The sequence below is a fragment of the Abrus precatorius genome, unplaced genomic scaffold (assembly GCF_003935025.1).
Source record: "Abrus precatorius isolate BTA unplaced genomic scaffold, Abrus_2018 Scaffold11, whole genome shotgun sequence".
NCBI classification, from domain to species: Eukaryota; Viridiplantae; Streptophyta; class Magnoliopsida; order Fabales; family Fabaceae; genus Abrus; species Abrus precatorius.
In genome coordinates this window covers 24,348,652-24,370,476 of record NW_020874303.1, presented here as the reverse complement: position 1 = coordinate 24,370,476, position 21,825 = coordinate 24,348,652, and the positions used below count along the sequence as shown (strand labels likewise).

At 29.5% G+C, this 21,825-nt stretch overlaps 2 protein-coding genes, 1 non-coding gene and 1 pseudogene across 3 annotated transcripts; all 4 read right to left on the bottom strand.

Annotated features, from left to right (window-relative positions):
* Positions 1-1,916: 1,916 nt before the first annotated feature.
* On the bottom strand, positions 1,917-3,368 carry LOC113856635 (ras-related protein RABA1f-like). The gene is made up of 2 exons (XM_027488553.1): positions 3,060-3,368; positions 1,917-2,394 (listed from the first exon to the last, which is right to left on the bottom strand). The coding sequence occupies exons 1-2, from the start codon at positions 3,269-3,271 to the stop codon at positions 1,959-1,961; spliced, it is 648 nt and encodes a 215-aa protein (XP_027344354.1). The 5' UTR covers positions 3,272-3,368; the 3' UTR covers positions 1,917-1,958.
* Positions 3,369-5,731: 2,363 nt separating this feature from the next.
* On the bottom strand, positions 5,732-5,804 carry TRNAR-CCU. The gene has a single exon. It is a non-coding gene; the product is annotated as a tRNA-Arg (tRNA).
* A 1,325-nt stretch (positions 5,805-7,129) lies between these two features.
* LOC113853806 (rac-like GTP-binding protein RAC2) lies at positions 7,130-9,207 on the bottom strand. Its single transcript, XM_027484446.1, has 7 exons — positions 9,016-9,207; positions 8,830-8,917; positions 8,508-8,617; positions 8,293-8,356; positions 8,117-8,181; positions 7,962-8,027; positions 7,130-7,271 (listed from the first exon to the last, which is right to left on the bottom strand). Exons 1-7 carry the CDS (start codon positions 9,112-9,114, stop codon positions 7,173-7,175), a joined length of 591 nt encoding a protein of 196 aa, XP_027340247.1. The 5' UTR covers positions 9,115-9,207; the 3' UTR covers positions 7,130-7,172.
* A 5,371-nt stretch (positions 9,208-14,578) lies between these two features.
* LOC113856626 lies at positions 14,579-20,150 on the bottom strand (annotated as a pseudogene).
* Positions 20,151-21,825: the final 1,675 nt, after the last annotated feature.

Here is a 21,825-nt window from a genome sequence, read left to right as displayed (position 1 = left end):
TCCCCTGCCGAAATCCGCCATTGCCAACCATTTTCTGCATAAAAGAAGCTTCAAAACGAGCATTTGTTCATACAATGTCCAAACCAGATCAGTGCTCTCGACAATGTTCAAGCAGCATTCTTGCCGGAAGGATTTTTCAGGAAGCCCGGACACCTACCGAACATCCCTGAAGGATGGAACAACATGATGAAGAACTCGGCGAAAGTGTAGAGGAAAATCTGGGAAGAGACAGAGACGCATTCCAAGTTACCTCTGATGAACAAAATCCAACCTTCGTGCCGCCACTGAACTCTGAATCGTGTTGGAACATGTTCCAATCTTTCATCAACAAATACACCTTTGATGTTCGCTTCTCTTGTGGTCTTCGAACATCTTGGATCTCCCAGGGCTGCATGAGTGATTGAGCGTCACCACCAAACAACATTTAGAAGCCCTTGTTCCTAATTTCCAATCCAAGCCGTTCAAGGAAACTGTGACCTTTCACTTGAGAATAACACTCCCTATGCCCTTTGCACTACCAAATTGTCCAATTTGTTATCCTACTTCAACCGAACAATGGTTGGCAACATTTCCGATTGTAGGGCTTATACTACTATTTATGCTGCTGCTCTTTCGTTCAGTATGGATCCACCAACCCGGAACTGCTAAGTGCTTGTTTGGCCTTGATTTTTCCTCTTCCGGTTCTTCTGGTAAGCATCAAGACATTGTTATTGTGGTTGTTGTGGTGTTTTGTGTGTTGGGTTTGTTTATGTTAGGTGAGTTTACTTGAGATTGAACTGAAGAGGGGGAAGAAGGGTATTGGTGGAACTGAGATGGGTTTGACTTCTGAGTTGGATTCGATGAATCAGAGCATTACTTTGATTAGGTTCACTTTTGATGACATTAAGGTCACTAATGGGCAAAATCTAACCTTCTGTGCATACTAGTAGCCGACAAATAATGTTTAAAATATCATTTTGGCTCCAAGAGTTTTAATGAATGAAATTTTAAGGTATTTGAAGTTATAATTTTTCATTAAATTAAAATAACTCTATGCACCAACTGATTAATGGAATCTTTATTTTAAATTTATTGTGTAAGTGTGTGTTTAAAAATACATTGCTATTGCTATCTTAATGTAAAATCAAACACCTTATAAATCTTTAACTTTTTTAACACTAAAATTGTGATATCCAAAATATTACACCAACTAATTTGAATTAAGGTATATAAAATCATTATGAATAGTAATTTTTTTTAATATTCTTAGCAGAGTTGCATTCCCAAAATATTAAACTTGGAACATTTTTTAAAACTTAATTAAATTAGAACGAGTTTCAATAAACTAACTTACCCCTTCTGATACAAGCACGTCTTCACACACTTTCTTTTTGTGATTTTTATGTTATCAGGTAAAATCATATCTTGACCTCTCACTAAACAGTATGATTCCATTCTTTCGTAGGTCAAGTTTGTATTGGTAAAGTTCATGAAATTTTATTTATTTGGGGTAAAAGTAAAATACAAAATTAAAATCTTAAATGTCACTTAATATGATTTTTTTAAATAAAAATAATACTTAATTTGAAATGAAAGTAGTACTTTTTTTACCGTGTAATTTTGTTTGCTAATTAACTATCATGTCCAAACAAAACTGATATCGTATATAAATAGAAAAATTAATGAGAATTTTTACGAATGTCATTGTTAAAAAACAGAACAAGGTAGAGAGTTGCAGAGAACACCAGCATTGTGACCACAGTAAAGAGCTGTTTAAGCCAATCGTATATCTCCAACAAATGAACATAATAAAACAATGAACTCCTAAAAAAGAGTAGCACAGATGTTTAACATAAAAAAAAGAAAAAAGAATAGGTATCAATAATCAAACATTTCATATGGATCCCAAAATGATGAGGATTTATTACACCCTCTTTTACTATATAACTAAGACTCTTCCTCTTTCTTTATCTCTCAAACTAAGTGGAACAGCATCCACTCTTTTTAACCGCTGAGACATCATCTTTAGTTCCAATAACAATGGCCTCTCCTTTGGGCAAGTTTGGCGCAGTGTCATCCATCCTATCAAGAGTCTTCCTACTCACAACATTGTATATCTGAGTGAGCACCTCGACAAAAGCGTTGTCCACGTTTAAGGATTCAAGAGCAGAGGTTTCCATGAAATATATGTTCTCTTTCTCCGCAAATTGCGTGGCTTCTTCCGTTGACACCGCACGCAAGTGTCTAAGATCTGCTTTGTTTCCCACAAGCATGATTACAACGTACGCATCTGTGTGTTCCCGAAGCTCCTTCAACCATCTCTCCACATTTTCAAATGTCACGTGTCGGGTAACATCGTACACAACCAAGGCACCAACAGCTCCTCGGTAGTAAGCACTTGTAATTGCACGATATCTGTTGTAATAAACAACATTTCAAGTTTATAAGTAGATTTTAGAAAAAGAAAAGTAGGTATAGACCATTAACAAGCAACAATATTCAACAATTCAAAATCAATTATCCTCAAATTTAATTCAAAACTACACTTATTTACATAGTGTAATAACCGTTAGAAATCAGATGACTTTATCTCTTCTTCCTTCAGAAAACATCGCCCATTTAAAAGAAAGAATTTTTCTTTTTAGGGTATTTTTCAGTTTGCAAAATTAAAGAAAGCAGTCAACTAGTAAGGAATGCTGGTGATTTGAATCCAAATCTATACATTCTTCCCATAATACTTCTGGAAAAACAACAGATCATGTCATAAAAATAAACAAGCCTTAATTTGAACAAATTGCATTTTTGCAAAACCCAATTCTTCAAGATCAAAAGCAGCAACCATACACTACAGACTACAGAGCACAATCCTCCGTATACTTATCAGTGACCTAATCATCAAGATCAAAAGCAAGAATTCCACAACCACCAAAAAGATCACGCAGTTTGCATTTCCCACCATTGAATTCATCAATTGAAAAACTAAGGAAACCTATCAACATTAAATTGAAGCCCAAATCATAGATATGTTGTAAAAGCAAGAATCAGAAAGAAAGCCAAGAATTGATGGAAAAAAGTGTGACCTTTCTTGACCAGCTGTGTCCCAGATTTGAGCCTTGACAAGCTTGTTATCCACGGGGACGCTGCGGGTGGCGAATTCGACGCCGATGGTGGATTTGGATTCCAAGCTGAACTCGTTTCTGGTGAATCGAGACAAGAGGTTGGACTTGCCAACACCCGAGTCTCCGATCAACACCAACTTGAACAAGTAGTCGTAGTCTTCGTCGGCACCCATTGATTTTGAACGAAGTAAAAACGACGGGTGTTGCTGTTTCTTAGATCGAAACTGAATGAAAAGAAATGGGTTGGTTTAAATCATGTAACTTTTTTGAGTATTCTTCTACTTGTAGCAGACACGGAGAGAGAAAGAGAAAAAGAGACGTGTAGCGTGTACGAGGAAGGAATGTAGGCATTGCCTGTTGCATAAAGGAGGGAGAAGCATTCAAAACGACTCTTCTCCTACCAAAAGGAAATTCCCAATTTATTTGTAAGTAACACATACTTTATTTATTAAAATTAATAAAAAATACTTAAAAATTTATATTCTATTTGAAGAATATTCATAATATTAAATACTCGAATTAATATTTTATATATTAAATAAATAAATATTTATATAGATAATAAATAAATGTGAAATTAATATATCTTTCATAATAAGTAAGAGTATAAAAACTTTAACAATTAATGTATATAAAAATTAGTCTTTATTTTTATAATTAGGATAAAAATATTAATTTTTATATATAAAATTGGTCAACTAGAGGTAGTATTTTAAATAAATAAATATAATATTAAATTATAAAACTATTGTTTTATAAAGCTTTTATTTTTATTTATAAGAACTAATTATTAATACTTTTAATATAAATAATATCTATTTTATGTGTGATTTGTTAATTTTTGATATCTATATTTATTATAAATTTTATGTTAATAAAGTACTTACTTTTGACTTATGCAAGAGGATCATACATTTATTAAATATACAAACATTAATGACTATTTAATTTTATACATTTTTAAAAATAAAATATAAATTTAATTTTTATTAATTATAATGATTTAAATATTTATTATTTTTTATATTAAGACTAAAAATAATATTAAATGAGTAAATATAATCATTCAAGTGAACAATAAATGAGTGTTCATTAACATAAATCTTTTAATAAATAAAGGTATAAAAGAATTAACAACTGATACATATAAAAATAATTTTTGTCTCTTATAATTACTAAAAATAATAGTAATTATTTCTTATGAATAAGATTAATGATAATGTATTTTTTAATATAATATTTTTTGTTTTTTAGCCATGCTATAGGAGCATTTATTAATATTTTTTAATAAAACTAATATATTAATATATTGCTGAATGATTTGTTTTAAGAAAATAATAATTTTCATTGATTTTTAAATGGAAATAATAATTTATAAAAATTAACTAGTTTCGAAAAAGTATGTTTTGAAGATGCCTTGTTTTTTTTAATCAGTCTTTCGGTGAGTAAAAATAATAATATTTTTGAAAAAAGAAGAAGAAGATTGAAACAATACACATGCTCGGTAAATGTTTTTATTTGGAAATTTGTAAAAAATAATTATATATTCTAAAATAAGTGAATTAAATGCAGATTGAAATTTGAAATTGTTTATTTTATTTTTCTGTCTGCTTATGATGTAACCATCAGATTTAGAAGGGAAAGGCATGATTCATAAAATCAATATGTGTGTGTTTAGAATGTAATAAAAAATTGGCTTTTCATTGTTTCGAGAGTTTTAAGTTAGTTTTGCTCAAGGCTTCTCTCGCGCCCCACTCCCCCAGTAGCCTAGTATTAAGCCTATTAATTTAATATATTTTTTATCATAAAAAAGTTTTTTAATATTTTTTATTGCAAAAAGTCCTTTAAAAAATAAATTAATGGTCAATGTTTTTTTTCTTCAAATTTTTGGATTGATTTTTATATTTATCGTTAATTTTTTTAACGATGTTTATTTGATTTTTAAATATTAGAATATAACTTAATTCGAATAGTGCTAAGGTTTTGGATTCTAAATTTAAAGAATAAAAAAATAAAAATGGATGATAAGATCGTGTTTTTAACCCTTTCAACATACCTTAATTTTCATTAATAATGTAGCAAATTTTTTATATGAATTATTAATGTATTATATCTTGATATTATTATAAAATAATAAAATACGAAAGATAGAAATTTGAACATTTATTTATTTTTTCACTTGTTATATAAAATTGGTGTAACAATTCTTTGTATTGATTTGGATGTAGGTGTAACAATACTGTTATATTTTTCTTATATCATTTAGTCATAAAGTTTGAAATTCAAATAAATGCAACCATTCTAAGCTGATTTATCATAAAATATTAATCATTTTAACATTGAAGACGGAAAAGAAAGCGTAGCTAAGTCATTGATGGAGCAGTAGGAGGAAACTGGTTCCAAGTTGCAATCCAAGTTCGTCACCATGATTAAGCCAAAGAATATTCAACTCCACGTTAACCATTTATATCATCATTCCATTTTAATTAATCCTTCGTGTTCGATATATAAATATAAATTTAAGAACAATATTGAAATTTTCAATCATCTTAATATAACTTTCAATAAATATTTATTCTATACTAATTTTTCTTAACTTGAATATAAGCCTAAAATTAATCTCAATTCTAAAGCGCGCCAGGTAGGGGTTGAACCTACGACTTTCTGCTTAGGAAACAGACGCTCTATCCACTGAGCTACAGGCGCATTTACATTCTGCTATGCACTAACTTGATACTCCCCGTTTTCTTTTCCTCTCTTTAGTAAATAGAATCAACTAGCACAAAAAACTTAAAAAATTAACAATTAAGTAAATAAAAAATAGAAAATAATGATAAAATAATTTTTTTTATTTGAATCATTTTATAACATTTTCATCTATCCTGAAATAATTGAGTGCCTAGGCTGCTTGATAATTTTTTTTATGACAAGAAGAGCAATGATATGAGAAATATTTGCAAAAAAAATGATACTTAAGTGATGTAGATTGAGTTGAGATATCTTTCAGGTTTTTATTTTTTTTACTTAAGATTGTTTTTCCTTTAATAATTACTGATTTTATTTTTTTTAGTAATTTGGGATAATTTTAAATTTTATTTTTAATAAATTGATTAATAAACTAGTAGAGTTATTTAATAATTATAAAAAATATGAAAATAATGAAATTTAGGACATCAAGGTGTCAATTCAATCTATTTAACTACTAACCATTCAATTTACTCATGTATATATTCAATCAATTATTTAAATTATAAAAACAACAATTAGTACATAAATTGAACTGGATCATAATTTATTATTAAATAAATAATAAATTATTCAATGTATTTTATAATCTATTGAGTTAAATATTATAAAATTTATTATTTGTGCATAATTTTTAAGAGACGAGTCCTTTTGACTTTATAGAATTTGAATGCAAGAATGTGTATGATATAATTTGAAAGAATATAATATAATATATTATCAACAAATCATTCAAGAATTTCTTTATCACTTGTCTCGAAGCAATGTATAATTACTTAAGGGTGCGATATCACATACAATCAGATTTTGGTCATCGATGATATAGCAAGTGCTTGCCACGATGTAATTGCTGTGTATGTGGGTTCAGACTTCAGATTTCAGAATCAATAATGATTCTAACTGCTCAACCTTTGGGATCCCGTTAAACACATGATAGAAAATTTAACCATTACTTAGAATCATACTATCAATAATGCAGCTCGTGAAGGATTAGAATCATAGTTAACGACAAAAATCATGACAGACATTTAACCATTACTTAGAGAATAGCCCTTAGAAAAAACAAAGATGCTGAGCAAAAAGAAAGTGATGATTAATGCTATTAAACTTTTCTTATCACAAAATTTATCTTGAATTGAGTACCGTCTCCTCGTATATAAAGTAGATACATTGGAACGAACATCATTAAACAAGAAAATACAAGAAAACGGAAAGAAGGTAGTGTTTGGAATACATATGTTCATAGAACGATTCGTGCAGTAAAAAAAGAGAGAGAACTTAGGAGAAGGTTACGAATGTTACAGGATGCGAACCAAACGTGAACACGAATTAAAGGAAAACGCATGTTCTGCTCTTCTTTCGTTTTTTCTTTGGTTTTGGTGGCTGCAAAACAACCTTGATTGCAGCATCAAACACAGCCTTCACATTCTGAAATGTTGCAGCATAGACATAAGAATTAGTTTTTAAGTTAAACAATGATGCCATGCACCAAAATTCAATGTCTTACAAAAAATAATATACAATTGGAAATAATTCAGACAAAAAACTTATAAAACAAAACAAATAATTTACCAGACTCGGTCGGTCGTCTGCAGCAAAAAGACTAAAGTGCAATTGCTTTAATTTGCAATTGCAGTATAAAAAAATGTTTTCACTCTTTATATTTTATTCTTGATAGATACTTTGTTAGGTGAAATGATCTTGGAAAATGATGCACAAACTTTTTTTTTTCAGAACCACTTTTTGTACCGTTTAATTACGTACAAAAATATTATTTAACATTGTGTATTATATAGTTTAAGGAAATATTTTAATCAAATACAATGTTAGATATGGATTAATATCTCCATTAATTACACAATACATGTTGATAACTCTTAATATTTTTTGCCTGGTTAGACGGTGGCATAAAAGAATGAAGTGGACATATTGGTTTTGGAAAATCTAATGCAGTTAATATTGAATCTTTAATTGGAACACATTCTGCTGTACCAATTTCCCTAGTAGCTGAATGTTTGGTATGATTTTACATTGTATCTCTAACAGGACCCTTTTACTGCAACTTGCTTAGATGACATCTAAAACCTTGTCTAGCTATAACCATTTGAAAATCAGAACCTGCTGAGTCTTTGAGCTGCATTCTATGTACACAGCAGCACCAATTGCCTTCTTCAGCTCTTCTCCCTGCCCATGATTTAGAGGATTCCGGTATTCAAAAACAAAACAAAAAAAATTTCAATGCGTTGTTGGAACATAGAATATAAGGGACTTGCCTGTGCAGTAGTTATAGGTGTTGCTCCAGGATGATCAATAAAATACTGCCTATCTTCCCTCAAGTCTGCAGCCAATTATAAATATACAATAACTATTAAATGCCCACTAAAGGTGAACTTGTAGGTAGCTAAATAAAACCAAATTGTCTAGAAATTTTTAAACTATTATCTGATACCAAGTTTGGTTCCCACAAGGACAATTGGCACAGTTGGGGCATAGTGTCTCAGTTCAGGAATCCACTGCATAAAATGGGCCCAGTGTTAAATTGACTGGAATTTACCATATCACAGTTCACATATGAATATAAGATGTTGCATTGTTTGTGTAATATTAATAATAGGTGTAAATGTGTCATGATGTAGAGGTGGATATATTGACTTGCAGAAGAACCTTTTTAGAGATATTTTCATAGCTGGCTCTGCTAAGTAGGGAAAATGCCAGCAAAAACACATCAGCTCCTCTGTAGCTCAAAGGCCTAAGCCTATTGTAATCCTCTTGTCCTGAATTTATGAAGCTACAATAAATGAGTAAAGCATGGAATATACTGCTACTACTACTATAACTATATAAGGAATTAAGGAGTTAAATTTCAACATTATCAAGTTTTAGTGACTGAAGCCCCTTTTTCCATGCTAAATACTATGCACATAAGCACATTACAATAAAAATGCTGAGCAGTATTGCAGCTAGTCTTTTTCTTTATAATACTTACCAGCAGTATCCCATAATCCCAGGTTAACTGTGCTGCCATCAACCACCACATTTGCACTGAAGTTGTCAAAAACTGTTGGCACATAGTCCTGTAATTTTTTTCAATGAGAGTAAGTGAATATTTCATTGATCAAGCACAAGCTAATATTTACATATTGAAACAACTAAACAACATGTGTTGTCATACCGTGGGAAATGTATTGCTGGTGTAAGAGATGAGCATACAGGTCTTTCCCACGGCTCCATCTCCCACTGTAACACACTTGATGAACCTTGCTGTGCTCATTTTCAAACTCCTCACCTCACAGCAAAGCTTTCTCTAAGATTTTGTTGCTGCCATCAGTTGAAAAATTGGATATGAAGCTTAGAAAGAAAGAAGAGAAGGCCAAAAGGGTCAATTTGAATTTTGAAAAGAAATGGAGGGGATGATCAGCATTTAATAAGGCAAGTCCTTTAGCACCAACTTTAGTGTGCCTCTTTTATCTTGACCATTATTGCATTTGGCTTTCTGTTTCTTTAAGGGGAAGGCCAGTGCTTTAGATCAGCAAAAGAAGTTGTTTGGTGCTGTAGTGGTGTTAGTTGGTTAAGTATTGTACAAGGGAGAGAGTGAATAATGAGTATTTAGAATATAAGCATTGCTTGGCTAATGGCAACCCAAGAACTAATGCTACAAATGAGAATCATTAATTACAGATGGAGAAAAAGAAAAAAGTTGATGGTAAAATTTGCAAGTTTGGACGTCACCAAACCAAAAGAATATCAAGTTGCACTAGTGTCCTACAGCGATACAAACTCTATGTATTGGACCAAGTGGAAGTGGGTGGAGGAATTTGACACTAAAGTTTATATAAAAAAAATATTGATTTCCAAGTCACAATTCACTGCACAAATGATGAATCGACGTTCTGTTCTAGGCCTTAGTGGATCTATCCCCATCTTTATTGGGTGGTTAGTGTTATTGAAGACCCACCAATGTGTTTTTATTTTCATCAGTAAAGTAAACCTTTCGACATTTTATGATTTTATACATGCATTAATAATGTGACACAGTACAATATTATTGAGTACCAACTGTGATTTCACTAATTTGTAAGCAACTAGGATTATTTTTCCTTTTTCTCTTTTTGGTCTTTTAATAAAAAAGAACTTGAATTCTAGGGTATGGTTCACACTTCGTAGGGAAGAAAGAACAATTCCAGTCACCAACAAATAAAAGTTGTGACCATAGAATACAAGCCAATTGTAAACTTCATTAATACACTCAAACGCAAAGATTATAAAACAAATATACAATTCTCCTAACTTTTTTCTCTCTCTTGGTTTTGCTTCTTTTCACTTTCTCCTATCTCTTGGAGTATGTGATTTTTTGTTCTTCTTTTGTTCCATTTCCATGCGCGCCTAGCCAGCTCACTTAAAGTTAGCTGTAACATGATGCATATGAATTAAGAATTACCTTAACCTAGACAACAGCTCCAATAACCATGGCTTTATAATGATTATTTAGTATGAAAAAGTCTAGTTCAACCCTGTTTTGCAAGGTAACTAGATTACTTTTGAATATATCTCATGACACGAACTAAGCCCTCATATCTGCTTTAATAAAAAGGGACAAATCATGTTCACAACTGAAAGCTAAGCTATCTGTAAAGCAATACATATTGAATTATTATAATTATTATGTTAAATCATATTGTATAAAAAGAAAGTGCAATTCGAAATTTCATCCAATTTGTATTTTATATATAGTAAAATATAGTACAATAGTCACATATTAATTGTGGTAACAAAAGAAAATCTTTTATTAAAAGATCTTTTAAAATGAACTACAGTATAAGCTATTGAAATTCGGTATGAATCAAAGTGAAATTCACCTACAAATGTCCAATTGTAACATTCAACAAGACAATTGTAGCAACATGGGATTGCAACAATGATAAGCTCATCATATAGCATAGATCTATATTTTCTTAGTGGCTGTGGATATCATTGCTTCAACCATTTCTGAATAATTCTCGTTCCACGGGATGCCAAACCCAATCAGAATTCACAGTAATTTTAAAAAAATAAATCATAATGCATTATTATTTCACATTGTTATGTAATGATATGTTATCACATCATCACAAAGATTGTCCTTTAAATATTATTAAATTTAATAAATTTGTGACAGCGAACGATTGGATAATAACAAATAATTTTTAAAAAAATTAGCAATATATTACAATTAACCTCATTTGTTTATCTTGAATTTTTAGTTACGAGATTATAATTGTTTGCGAAGTTTAATTTTATCAAGATTAGATAGATGTATAATTCTGACTTTTTATCACAAAAGATAATTTAAAGGTAAATTAGTTTGATCGTATATACAGAGAATTGGATGAAAAGAGAAAATATTATTATAAAAAATTAAAATAATTTATATGAGAGTTAAAAAGAAGTGAAAGGCACGTAGTTTTTTTTTTAACGCGAAGTACTGAACAAATTTTAATTTATTCTATAATTGGTACTATAGTCTTAGAATTTTATTTATTTTTTATTTCAGTTAATTTTTATTTTAATCCTTTATATATATTTTAGTTTTAATTTGATGTTATTTAGCAATTGTGATAATGAAAGAAAAAACATTACAATTAACAAAATTTTAGGGTTAAAAACTATTGTAATTGATAAATACGGCTAAGTTAAAAAAAAGAAGAAGCAAAGATAAAGTAATAATATGAAGAAAAACTAGAATATTAAATTAAAATAAAAAGATATAAATCGATAACTAAATTACTTATTCTACCAATTCTATAATAGTGAATATGTTAAGTTAATGTGAAAAAAATCATAGACTAAGCCCACACTAATAATTAAAATATCTTTTTCCTGTATAATTATATAGATGATAGAAACTAATAAAGTTTGCTGATTTGCCTTATTTCAAGAACATGCCTTTATGATTACTTCCAAGACTATGATTATAAAGTAACATAAACAGCCAATAAAAGTTTAATCGGTCAACAACCTATATAATAACGGGAATCCAGTTAAGAAAACAAAGATAAAAAACTAGTAAGAAAAGTTATTATTATTATTATTATTATTAACAATGAAAATAAAAGAGAAAATATATTTTTAAATAAAAATAAGGAATACAATTTTTTAGTGATTTAATAAGTTCGGCTCTTAAATAATTTACCAAAATATTTTTAAATAGTTTTCTTAATGTATTTAATTCACCTAGATTTCTAATTATCCTTTTCTTTGATTTACCAAAATAATTATCACTGAAAGAGACCTCTTTCACGATAAACAACGATCTTTTGAAGATCATAATAATTTATAGAACATTGCTTGTTGATCATTCGCATGAACAACAATAATATTTGCGTGCATGACGTTTGTATATTGTATTTCCCTTGCTTATGCGTCCTTTGCACGTATTCATTTTTAAGAACATGGGCCCAATATTAAGATTGCATAATGTGTATTGTTAATTCAATTTATAATATTTATATCAATAATTAAATTTTTGTTGAATGAAAATTATTTCAATTAAGGTAATTCTAATACTTAATTATCAGCATCTTCTCTATCGTTATAATATTATATTTTCATAATATATTGATTAATTAAGATCAAATGCTTAATTTTAATAATTTTATGAGATTCTTCAGTTTTGAGTTTGAATTACCTTTCTTCTCGTTTAAATTAATGACAGTGAACACAAATATTTTTCTTGAAAGTTCAGAAGTACGAAAATTAGAAAATAGAGTGTATGGATTACATATTTTTTAATGGGGATTTCACTTTTTTAAAACAAAAAAAAAAAAAATTTAATCATTGACTAAAAATTAAAATAATATAATCTAACAAATCCAATAGTTATTATATGAGTATACGTAATGTTGACCATTGATTGGATCATTAATAATTAATTTATTTTCTTATTTTGGATAAGTTTAATTACATTTATTTTATAATGGTGAAGTACATGCTTTATACTTCTATAGTATATAATTTGTATTGTTACTTTTTTCACTTTTAAAAAATTTAAATTAAAAAATAATTATATAATAATAGATATCGTTATTTTAAGAGAAAGAGATGAATAATTTTCCACTATAAGTGATATTTTATTTTAAGCTAAATTCATAACGTAAATATATCAAATTTTAAACCAATCAGACTTATCCGAAAAAGATGACATGACTGACTATTTCAAAAACGAAGAGGTGACTGACTTCCATCATTTTCGTTCGATCACATTTCATTTAAAAGTATTTTAAGATTAGTTTGTTGATTTGTTAGAAAAAATTATTTATTATATAAAAAATAGAGAAATATAATAAATATATTTTCTTTATTAAAAAAAAAAAACTATTCTTGAAGGTTTAAAATCACCCCTAAAATTTAATATTAACAAAACCGCATATGAAAATCATTGGGCCAACTTACTATTCCATTGAAAGAAATTTTAGTAGTTTGATAAATTTCTTATTTACTTATGAAAAATAAAATCTAAATTATATTTTTCTCATTTGAAAGAAGAAAAATAATGATGTGGTTAAATTTAGTTAGCTTAAAAATAAAATATAATTTACTAACAAACCTAAAAGATCAAAAGTGTTCATAATGCAAATTAAAATATAAAAAATTACAAATATTTTATTTATTTATTTAACATTTATTTGTTGGATGTTATAATTGACTGACTTCTAACATATAACTTTTCATATTTTAAGTAATTCTCCTTCACTGTCATTCCCCTTTCAACTCAACATCCAAACACTGAAATATTAAATCTTTTAGTTATATTTGAATTTTATTTTATTTTTAATTGAAGTCTCTATTGGTCTGTTCCATTAATCAAGAAATAAATAAAAAATAATAAATTGGGTATAGCGGGAGTCCAAGTCTATTTATTGGGCCAGAAAGCCCATGAACCTCACACACAGAGGACGAATCTCAAATGGAATGGCCTTTCAGACCCCAAAAACTTGGAATGGGCTTGTTGTTCAGAAAAAACAGAAAGATAAAATTGCATTGTTGATTCCTTTTTTTTCTTCTCTTAGCTTCAGCAGCTATTTCTTTCAGATTTCACACCTTTGTTTCAAGCAATTAAGGCTTAAAATCTTTTTTGCAAGTGAGTGAGCTAGCCAACTATTTTTGTTGCAGCACCCAGAAACCATTCTCTATTCTTCTAACTTACAAAAAGATTATGAAGCTTTGGGCAGTTCTGGCTTGTAGAAGTGAAAGAAAAATATCATGGCTTGGAAGTGATCATGTCAAAAGTCCTTACGTATATCATTCAATGACAAGTTTTGCAATGTGGAAATATTTTTTTTACCTTTTTATGTTTTCCTTTAAAAATGTTTTATTTTTTGGTATAAAAAAATAATGAATTGCACTCAATACTTATTTTTATTTATTTGATGTAGTTACAATTTTTCCATTTCCATAACCCATAACAACATGATTGATATCTGTTTGATGTAACTAACACATTTCATTTGGCTAATTGGTTTCAAGTGCATGTTCACAGGACAGCTATATTGATACTAATCATATACTTTTTGAATTGATGTACTTTTCTTATTATATTAATAATAAGATTGTGGATCTAATTTATATTTTTTACTCTATGAACCTAAATTACTAATCATAAAAAATCTCTTACTCTATCTGCATGTTATTAAATTTAATCTAATAGTTAGTGTTATATTTTCATATTCTACAGCAAGTAAATTAGCATAGTATAACTCTTAATGCTTAAGAGGATAACTACCTTCCATGGTAATGCCACAAGTACCATCTTCATCCTTAGTATCACGTTTCATCCTAACATAACCAGATTCACCCCAATCATTAGTCCATGAATTCTTCACAATCCAGTACTTTTCACCATTTTCTTCTCCATATCCAACTATAGTCATGCCATGATTAAGGTCCTTTCCACAATTTGAAGAAAAGATACCTTTTGAATAAAACTGAAATGCATAACCTCCAGCATTAGTTGCAACTGAGACAGGTTGATGTGCAACTACAACTTTTAACATATTTTCATTGCGTTGACAACATGATTTTTAGCTTTGACCTTGTTACATACATCATTTGATCCTTCATAGGGATATTCTTTATCAGGGGCTAACCCACTATGCTATGTGATGAATGTGAATGCAGCTTCCATGTCACCACCTTCACAACCTTTATTTCTATCAATTTTATCACAATCTATCAGTTGTTGTTCAGATAAAGAAATCAACTTTCCTGTTTTTATTTTGTTGATGCCTTCAACAACTGCTATTGCAGGCCCGCTCTTGACTTTTTTGGAGCCCTAGGCAAAATACTAAATTGGGGTCCTTTCAAAAAAAATTATATAACATAATAAAACAAAATAAAAGCATAATTCTATTAAAATAATATTTTTTTAAGTAAATAGAATTTTTTTCTAATAAAATTACAAAAAAAATCCATTCAAATAATTCTTATGTCATCATCAACTACAAAAATACAAAAAATTATAAAAAATGAGTTTTACGAGCATTTTAAGATGCAAAATCATTAATGATAACATTCGTATCAATGCTTTTCAAAAATTCCTTTTTGATCGATAAAATTGCAAGACCATTCAACCGTTTTTGTGACATTGATGACCTTAAGTAGATTTTGATCAACTTTAACTTTGAAAAACTTCTTTCAGCTGATGCCACAGTTACTGGAACTGTCAAAAAAATTCTATAAGCGATTAAAACATTTGGATAACAATCTGCAGATTTGACAAACTCAAGAATTTCAGTAGCTAACATTAATTCATTTGGTAAAGTAAATTGCAACATTTTCAATTCTGAGTAAAGATCATTTAAATCAATATCTGATGAATCACCATGAAAAAAAGTATAGTGAAAAGTAGAACAACATTCTTTCAATTCTTTTTCATCTAATGACTTTAACTTGTTTGAATTAAACAAAAACTCAAAAATACTTTCAAAAGTTTAGTTGCTCAAATCGGTTTTTCAAAGAAGTAATTGTCATGTCCACAACAACCAAAAAATATTCAACTCTAAATAATTCTTCAGCCGATTGAATTTCTTCATCCTCTTGATTATTTTTATCAAATTATTTTTTCCTAATAACACGACGTTTTGTCGGAAAGGTAGGCTCTACATCCATACTAAGTGCAATACTTTTAGCAATATTCATACTAGAAGTATAGCCTTGATCTCTATATTTTTCAAAGTATGACAACATACCTTCTAATTGTTTTATAGTGGTGTCAATGCACATAGATTTAGATTGCAATTTCTAGCTCACCATATTTATAGTAAATAAAATTTCATGCCAAATAACCATACCAAGCAAAAACTCAAAACTCCCAAGTGCATTATATAAACTTTCCGCTTCACTCTTTGACTTTGCATCTTCACAAGATTTATATAATTCTGACAAAGTCAATCTTAATTGGAGAGTTTGAAATCTAATAGCTTTAACACTTTTAATTCGACTCTCTCAACGAGTGTTAGATAAACATTTCATAGTTAATTTAGGGACATTGTTAAGCAAAAATTTTCATCTTTTTGTAGAACCTGAAAATAATGAATATATGCATTGAACAATTCCAAAAAATGAAATAGCTCTAGTGCAAGAATGTGTCATGTCGCTAAGAGTAAGATTTAGACTATGACAAGCACAAGGCATATATAATGCTTTCGGGTTTATTTCAAGAAATTGCTTTTGCACACCCTGATGCTTCCCTTTCATATTGGAACCATTATCATAACCTTGACCCCTTACATCATTAACATTAAGATCCAAAGACTTTAGAACATTTTGTAATTCATTAAAAAGTCCCAATCTCGATGTATCATCCACCTTCAAGAACTCTAAAAAGTACTCCTCAATTTTTATTTTATTAGTTGACATATTCACGCATCGTTTTATTAGAGTCATTTGCTCTTGATGAGCAATATCAGGGGTACAATCAAGAATTATGGAAAAATATTTTGCCTCTTTGATGGTCTTAATTATAGAACTTTTAACACTATGGGCCAAAAGGGAAATCAATTCATTTTGAATTTTATTCCCAAGATAATGATAATGAATTTCATGATTTTGAATGCGTCTAACATGATCTTGCATTATCACATCGAATTCAACAATCATTTCAATCAATTCTAAGAAATTACCATTACTATCTTGATAGAGTTTTTCATGGGATCCTCGAAAAGCTAAATTATGAGTAGCAAGACATTTTACAGCTGAAAATATTCTAAATAACACTTGCCTCCATCGCTCTTTCTCTTTCATAATTGCTTCTTGCAAGCTTTTATCAATTGTTTCATTTTTATCCAACCTTACTCTCATTTCATTCCAAGTATTCATATTAGTCATATGCTCAATACTATTTTCATGGTGTTTGAGCCTCTCACTAATATGCCTCCAATCACTGAAACCCTCATTTACTAACAAACTGTTATTATTAATAGATTTAAACAACTTGCAACAAAAACAAAAAACTTTGTCAACATGTTTAGAATAAGCTAACCATTTTCTATCGCTAATCTCACCATTGCTCAACTTCCTTGAAAAATAAGAATATGAAAAATGCCTATTATTATTATCAAGAAGAAAGTCAAGATTCAATTCTCTTATAGGCCCCTTTTCAACTAAAATATCCCTTGTTTTGTTATCAAGATTAGCCCAATTTCTAGGATCATAAATATTTAAAGAAGAAATTGTTTGTTCTTCATGAGAACCAAGATTTTCAATATTAGATACATTTGGCATATCATTAGACTCATTTGAATTATTAATTTCATCATTCTCATTGATTTTATTTTGTAAACTTTCATTTGATTGATCTAAATTTTCATGAGAAACTACATTTCTTAAAATAAATTTGTCAATAGCACCTTGCTGTGATTTATTTAACTCTTCAGCACGTTTTCTTTTTTTTCTTTTTTCACTTCCAGATAAATGCTTTTTAGGTAACATTGCATATAAAAGATAAATAAGACAATACAATCATAAAACAAGGGAAAAAGAACAATAACACCTAGTAGAAGAATTTAACTTAAATGTTTGCTTTCACATATGCAAATTCCACAAGTATAATCCAGTCACTAGGAATCTAAAAATATAATTATGATAATCAGTTAGGGAATAAGATGATAATCAAAGGCATAACAACATATTGTAGACTTGCAGACTATAATCGTAATTCGTATGCAACATGCTATATATAATATATAATATACTGTATTTCATAAAGGCATAACCTGATAACCACAGTGCAAAGGATTATAGTAATCAAATCTCCTAATTAATGTGATGACTATTCATAATTACAGCAGTCGCTAGTTTTGGATGCCAAACAGCTCCAGGAAACTCACAAATATTACACATCCAATCATGGCATTGCAACCATCACAAATTCTGCAATATATTTTTCACACAGTTGTAACAAGAGTCAGGAGATGAAACATAATTAATAAACCAAAAGAAAAATAAAAATGGCGCTCCCTATTCACAATATAAATATTCCTACTAAAGCATTTATATGAATAGCGAATTAATCACCTTCCAAACGCAAAACGCCTAACTGGGTTTGAATTGCAGAACAGCTCTTTTAGCTCCCTTACTTTTCCTACTAAAAAGAAAAACAAAGATATACTTGGAACAAATGTGGGTTACCTGTACATAGTAAATAACAAAATAAATTTTTTAGGCAAACAATTTTTTTAACATTTGTCTAATGAGGATTGAGTAACAGGGAGGAAGAAAGAAAAAAGAAAGAAGAGTGAGGAGGAAAGAACTACCTGCAACAATGGTGAGTTTTTTTTTTTTGATTATGATAAAATGCAGAATTACACATACACTGTTAAAATGTCTGGAGAAGTCGAAGAGGTAATTACGTTTTTAACAAGCAAAGTGTGATTGTGTGAGAAATTAAAAAGTCTTCTTTATTTTTTTATTTTTTTAACTGAAAATTATAAGTAAGTATTATAATTTTTATTTTGGGCCCCTTTTAGGTCTGGGCCCTTGGCGATCGCACTCTCAGCCTACCCTCAAAACCGGGCTTACTGCTATTGTAGAGAATGCCCAACAACTTCCTGCATCAAAAGTTTAGTGTTCTATTATTAAGACAAAATTTTGAAAATGTTAAAATATGATCTTTAGCTGAATAACTCGGCATTGTATAAGCATTGGGATGCTTTATATACATTCGATTGTAGAAAAAACTCCTTGACATGTATGAAATTTTAGAAGTCAATATTCAACATAATTGTGAGATTAATTTCCAAACAAGATTGAAACTTTGACATTACATATAAAATTCTCGAGCATCCAATATGATTGTAATATATTAAGCATAAATACCTTTTTTATTTGAAGAGTGTCAGGATGTCAAATATGGTTTTGATAATGATACGGTTTAGACACAAACACTTTGCAATAAATATCCAATTAAAAAGTTATTTTTTGTTGACTTAGACACTTGAATTGGCACTTAAGTATGGATGGATACACATTAATAGTATTATTTTTTTTCACTTTTAGAAATGTCAGCTCATATAATAGAAAATATTAAGTCTCTCCCTTTTTTTTTCCCCCATTACTCACTTTTTACAGATAAAATATAAAATTTAGCATGATATATGCAGTGTCTCAGTCTCTTTATATTTAGACATTAGAGCTTTGTAAGAGTATTAAGTTTGCATCGTGTCTAGTGTCCTAGTCATGCTTCATATATTGTGACGAATCATACTAAGTGTGTGTGTGAATATAATTAACCTTGAGAGCGGTTGAATTGTGATTTATCTGACGAGTTTAATAAATTTAATTTGGCTCCCCTAAACCATACGTACTACTACTTATTTATTACAAGAAACTTTACCACAACTGCCTTGATCCTTGATATGCGTAAATGCACCTTTCTTCCTCCAATCAACGGTTTTTGGTAGATCCCCATGTATATGGTACATGAATCCTGTTTGCGAACGCATCCAAGGTTGATAACCCAGATGCATTCTTTTGAACTCTCCATTTGTAAGATCCGCGATCCGTGAGCTTGAAAGAATAGTTTGCAGAGTTGTAGAACTCTATAAACATAACATTTGCTTGGTATATGCCAAAACGCACTTCCCATTCTTCTTTATTCTTGTATTTGCGTCCATGTCGTTTTAGCCAACTTTCATAACTCTCCCTCATGACTTTTGGATCCACTGAAATGTTCTTGTGCATTGCAGGACTTGCACTTGCACTTCCAGTTATCCATCGAGTGCACAAAACAATACGATTGATGATGGCAACGCTTAATGTTATTGTTGTCGTCATGGCTAGTTTTCAATGCAGCCTAGAATGACAGCATGCATTAATATTATTATAAACAATGTGATATATGCTTATAATGTCATGTTTACTTTCTTTATGCATTGTTTTGCATGTTCATTTTTTATTTAAGAGACGTTTTAGCTGCACATTTATCTTCTTATCTTCATGCATTTTGTGCTTGTGAATTTCAACAAGGCAAGAACTCTACTATATGTCATTTTCTCTGCATGGCCATAATACAGACGTACAGGTCTTGAACTTGCTTTAGGCTTACCTACCAAAAACTACAAAATTTTGAGACACATGCATGTTTGATGGGCATTTTCCTCAATTTAAACAGTTTCAATATGTGTGAAAAATATGTTCTTGTCTTGGCTTAGTTGTAATGAATTCGAAATTTAATGTAAGACTAACAGAAAGTTAAATATACTCTATGCTGATAGTTAGTACTTTATACTATTGGAATTTAAAAATTATTTACAAGGCATGGGTCATGTCCAGCTTAAGATATAGCTGTCTTAGCATGCTAACTTAATGCGCAAGCTCAGGAATTTGGCACATGGGTATATCGTCGTTATCTCTATGCTATAGTTGCTAAATCTGATTGAACTCTCAGAATCATAGCTACTGATGAAGAGGAGTGAATTCAAGAGAATGAAAGAAAATTATATTAATTTTCATTGTTTGAATTGTTTAAAATATGATGTAATAGAATAAAATTTATTTTATTACATTTTATCGAATACCTTTATTTCCTTTCTCCAAATTTAAGTTATAAAATTGAAACAAAAAACTAATTTCTTGTTTACTATTCTACATGTCATTTTGTTTACTTTTTAAATATTCAAGCAACGTTAATGTAATTGGTAATTATCTATTTCATTTCTTTGGACTATATTTCAATATCTAATGGTCATAGTGAAATGAAATTGAATGGGGTGAAGAAATTAAATAAAGTTAAACACATTAAGGTTATCGTTTTATTTGTATTTATAATAACGGAGCTGTAAAAAAGAATTATCGTTGGATGAAATTATATGAAAGGCAGATTATCATATTTAAATCCGCTTCATTATATTTTAAACAATCTAAACAATAAGAGTCATTTTATTTCATATTTTTCACAAATTGAAACGCCTTGAATGTTTTCGTACAATTAAAAAAAAATAAAAATAGAAGTGTGGTGTGTCGAGGGCTAAGACTACAGAAAAAATTCATCTAGCCATGTTTCCAATAAAGTTGAAAGATCATTCCTCCAAAAATTGCAAATGCCTTGACATAAGGGTTGTGGATGCACCTCCATAAGTGGTAAAACCTCTGGCCTATTAACTTGCCAGCTCTTCTCGCATACCCATTAAGTGTGTAATTGTGGCTACCACTGTACTGTCTTGAAGTTATACAATGGACCACATACACTTGTAAAACAGTAGAAAGGGCTTGAGCTCCAGATGTGTTAGGAAACCTTCAAAGAAAAGAAGAAAAAGGAAAAATAAATAAATAAAAGGAAACCCTTATTAAATATTTAATTAACGATTTAGTGGTAATGTAAAAAAGTAAAGATGTATTCATCTTTTTCCACCAACGAAAGTAAAATAGAAGGATAGATATATTCTTATTTTACACATATTTTCACTAATTGAATTGAAAGTAGAGCCATTTTCTAGTTATTGTGCACACT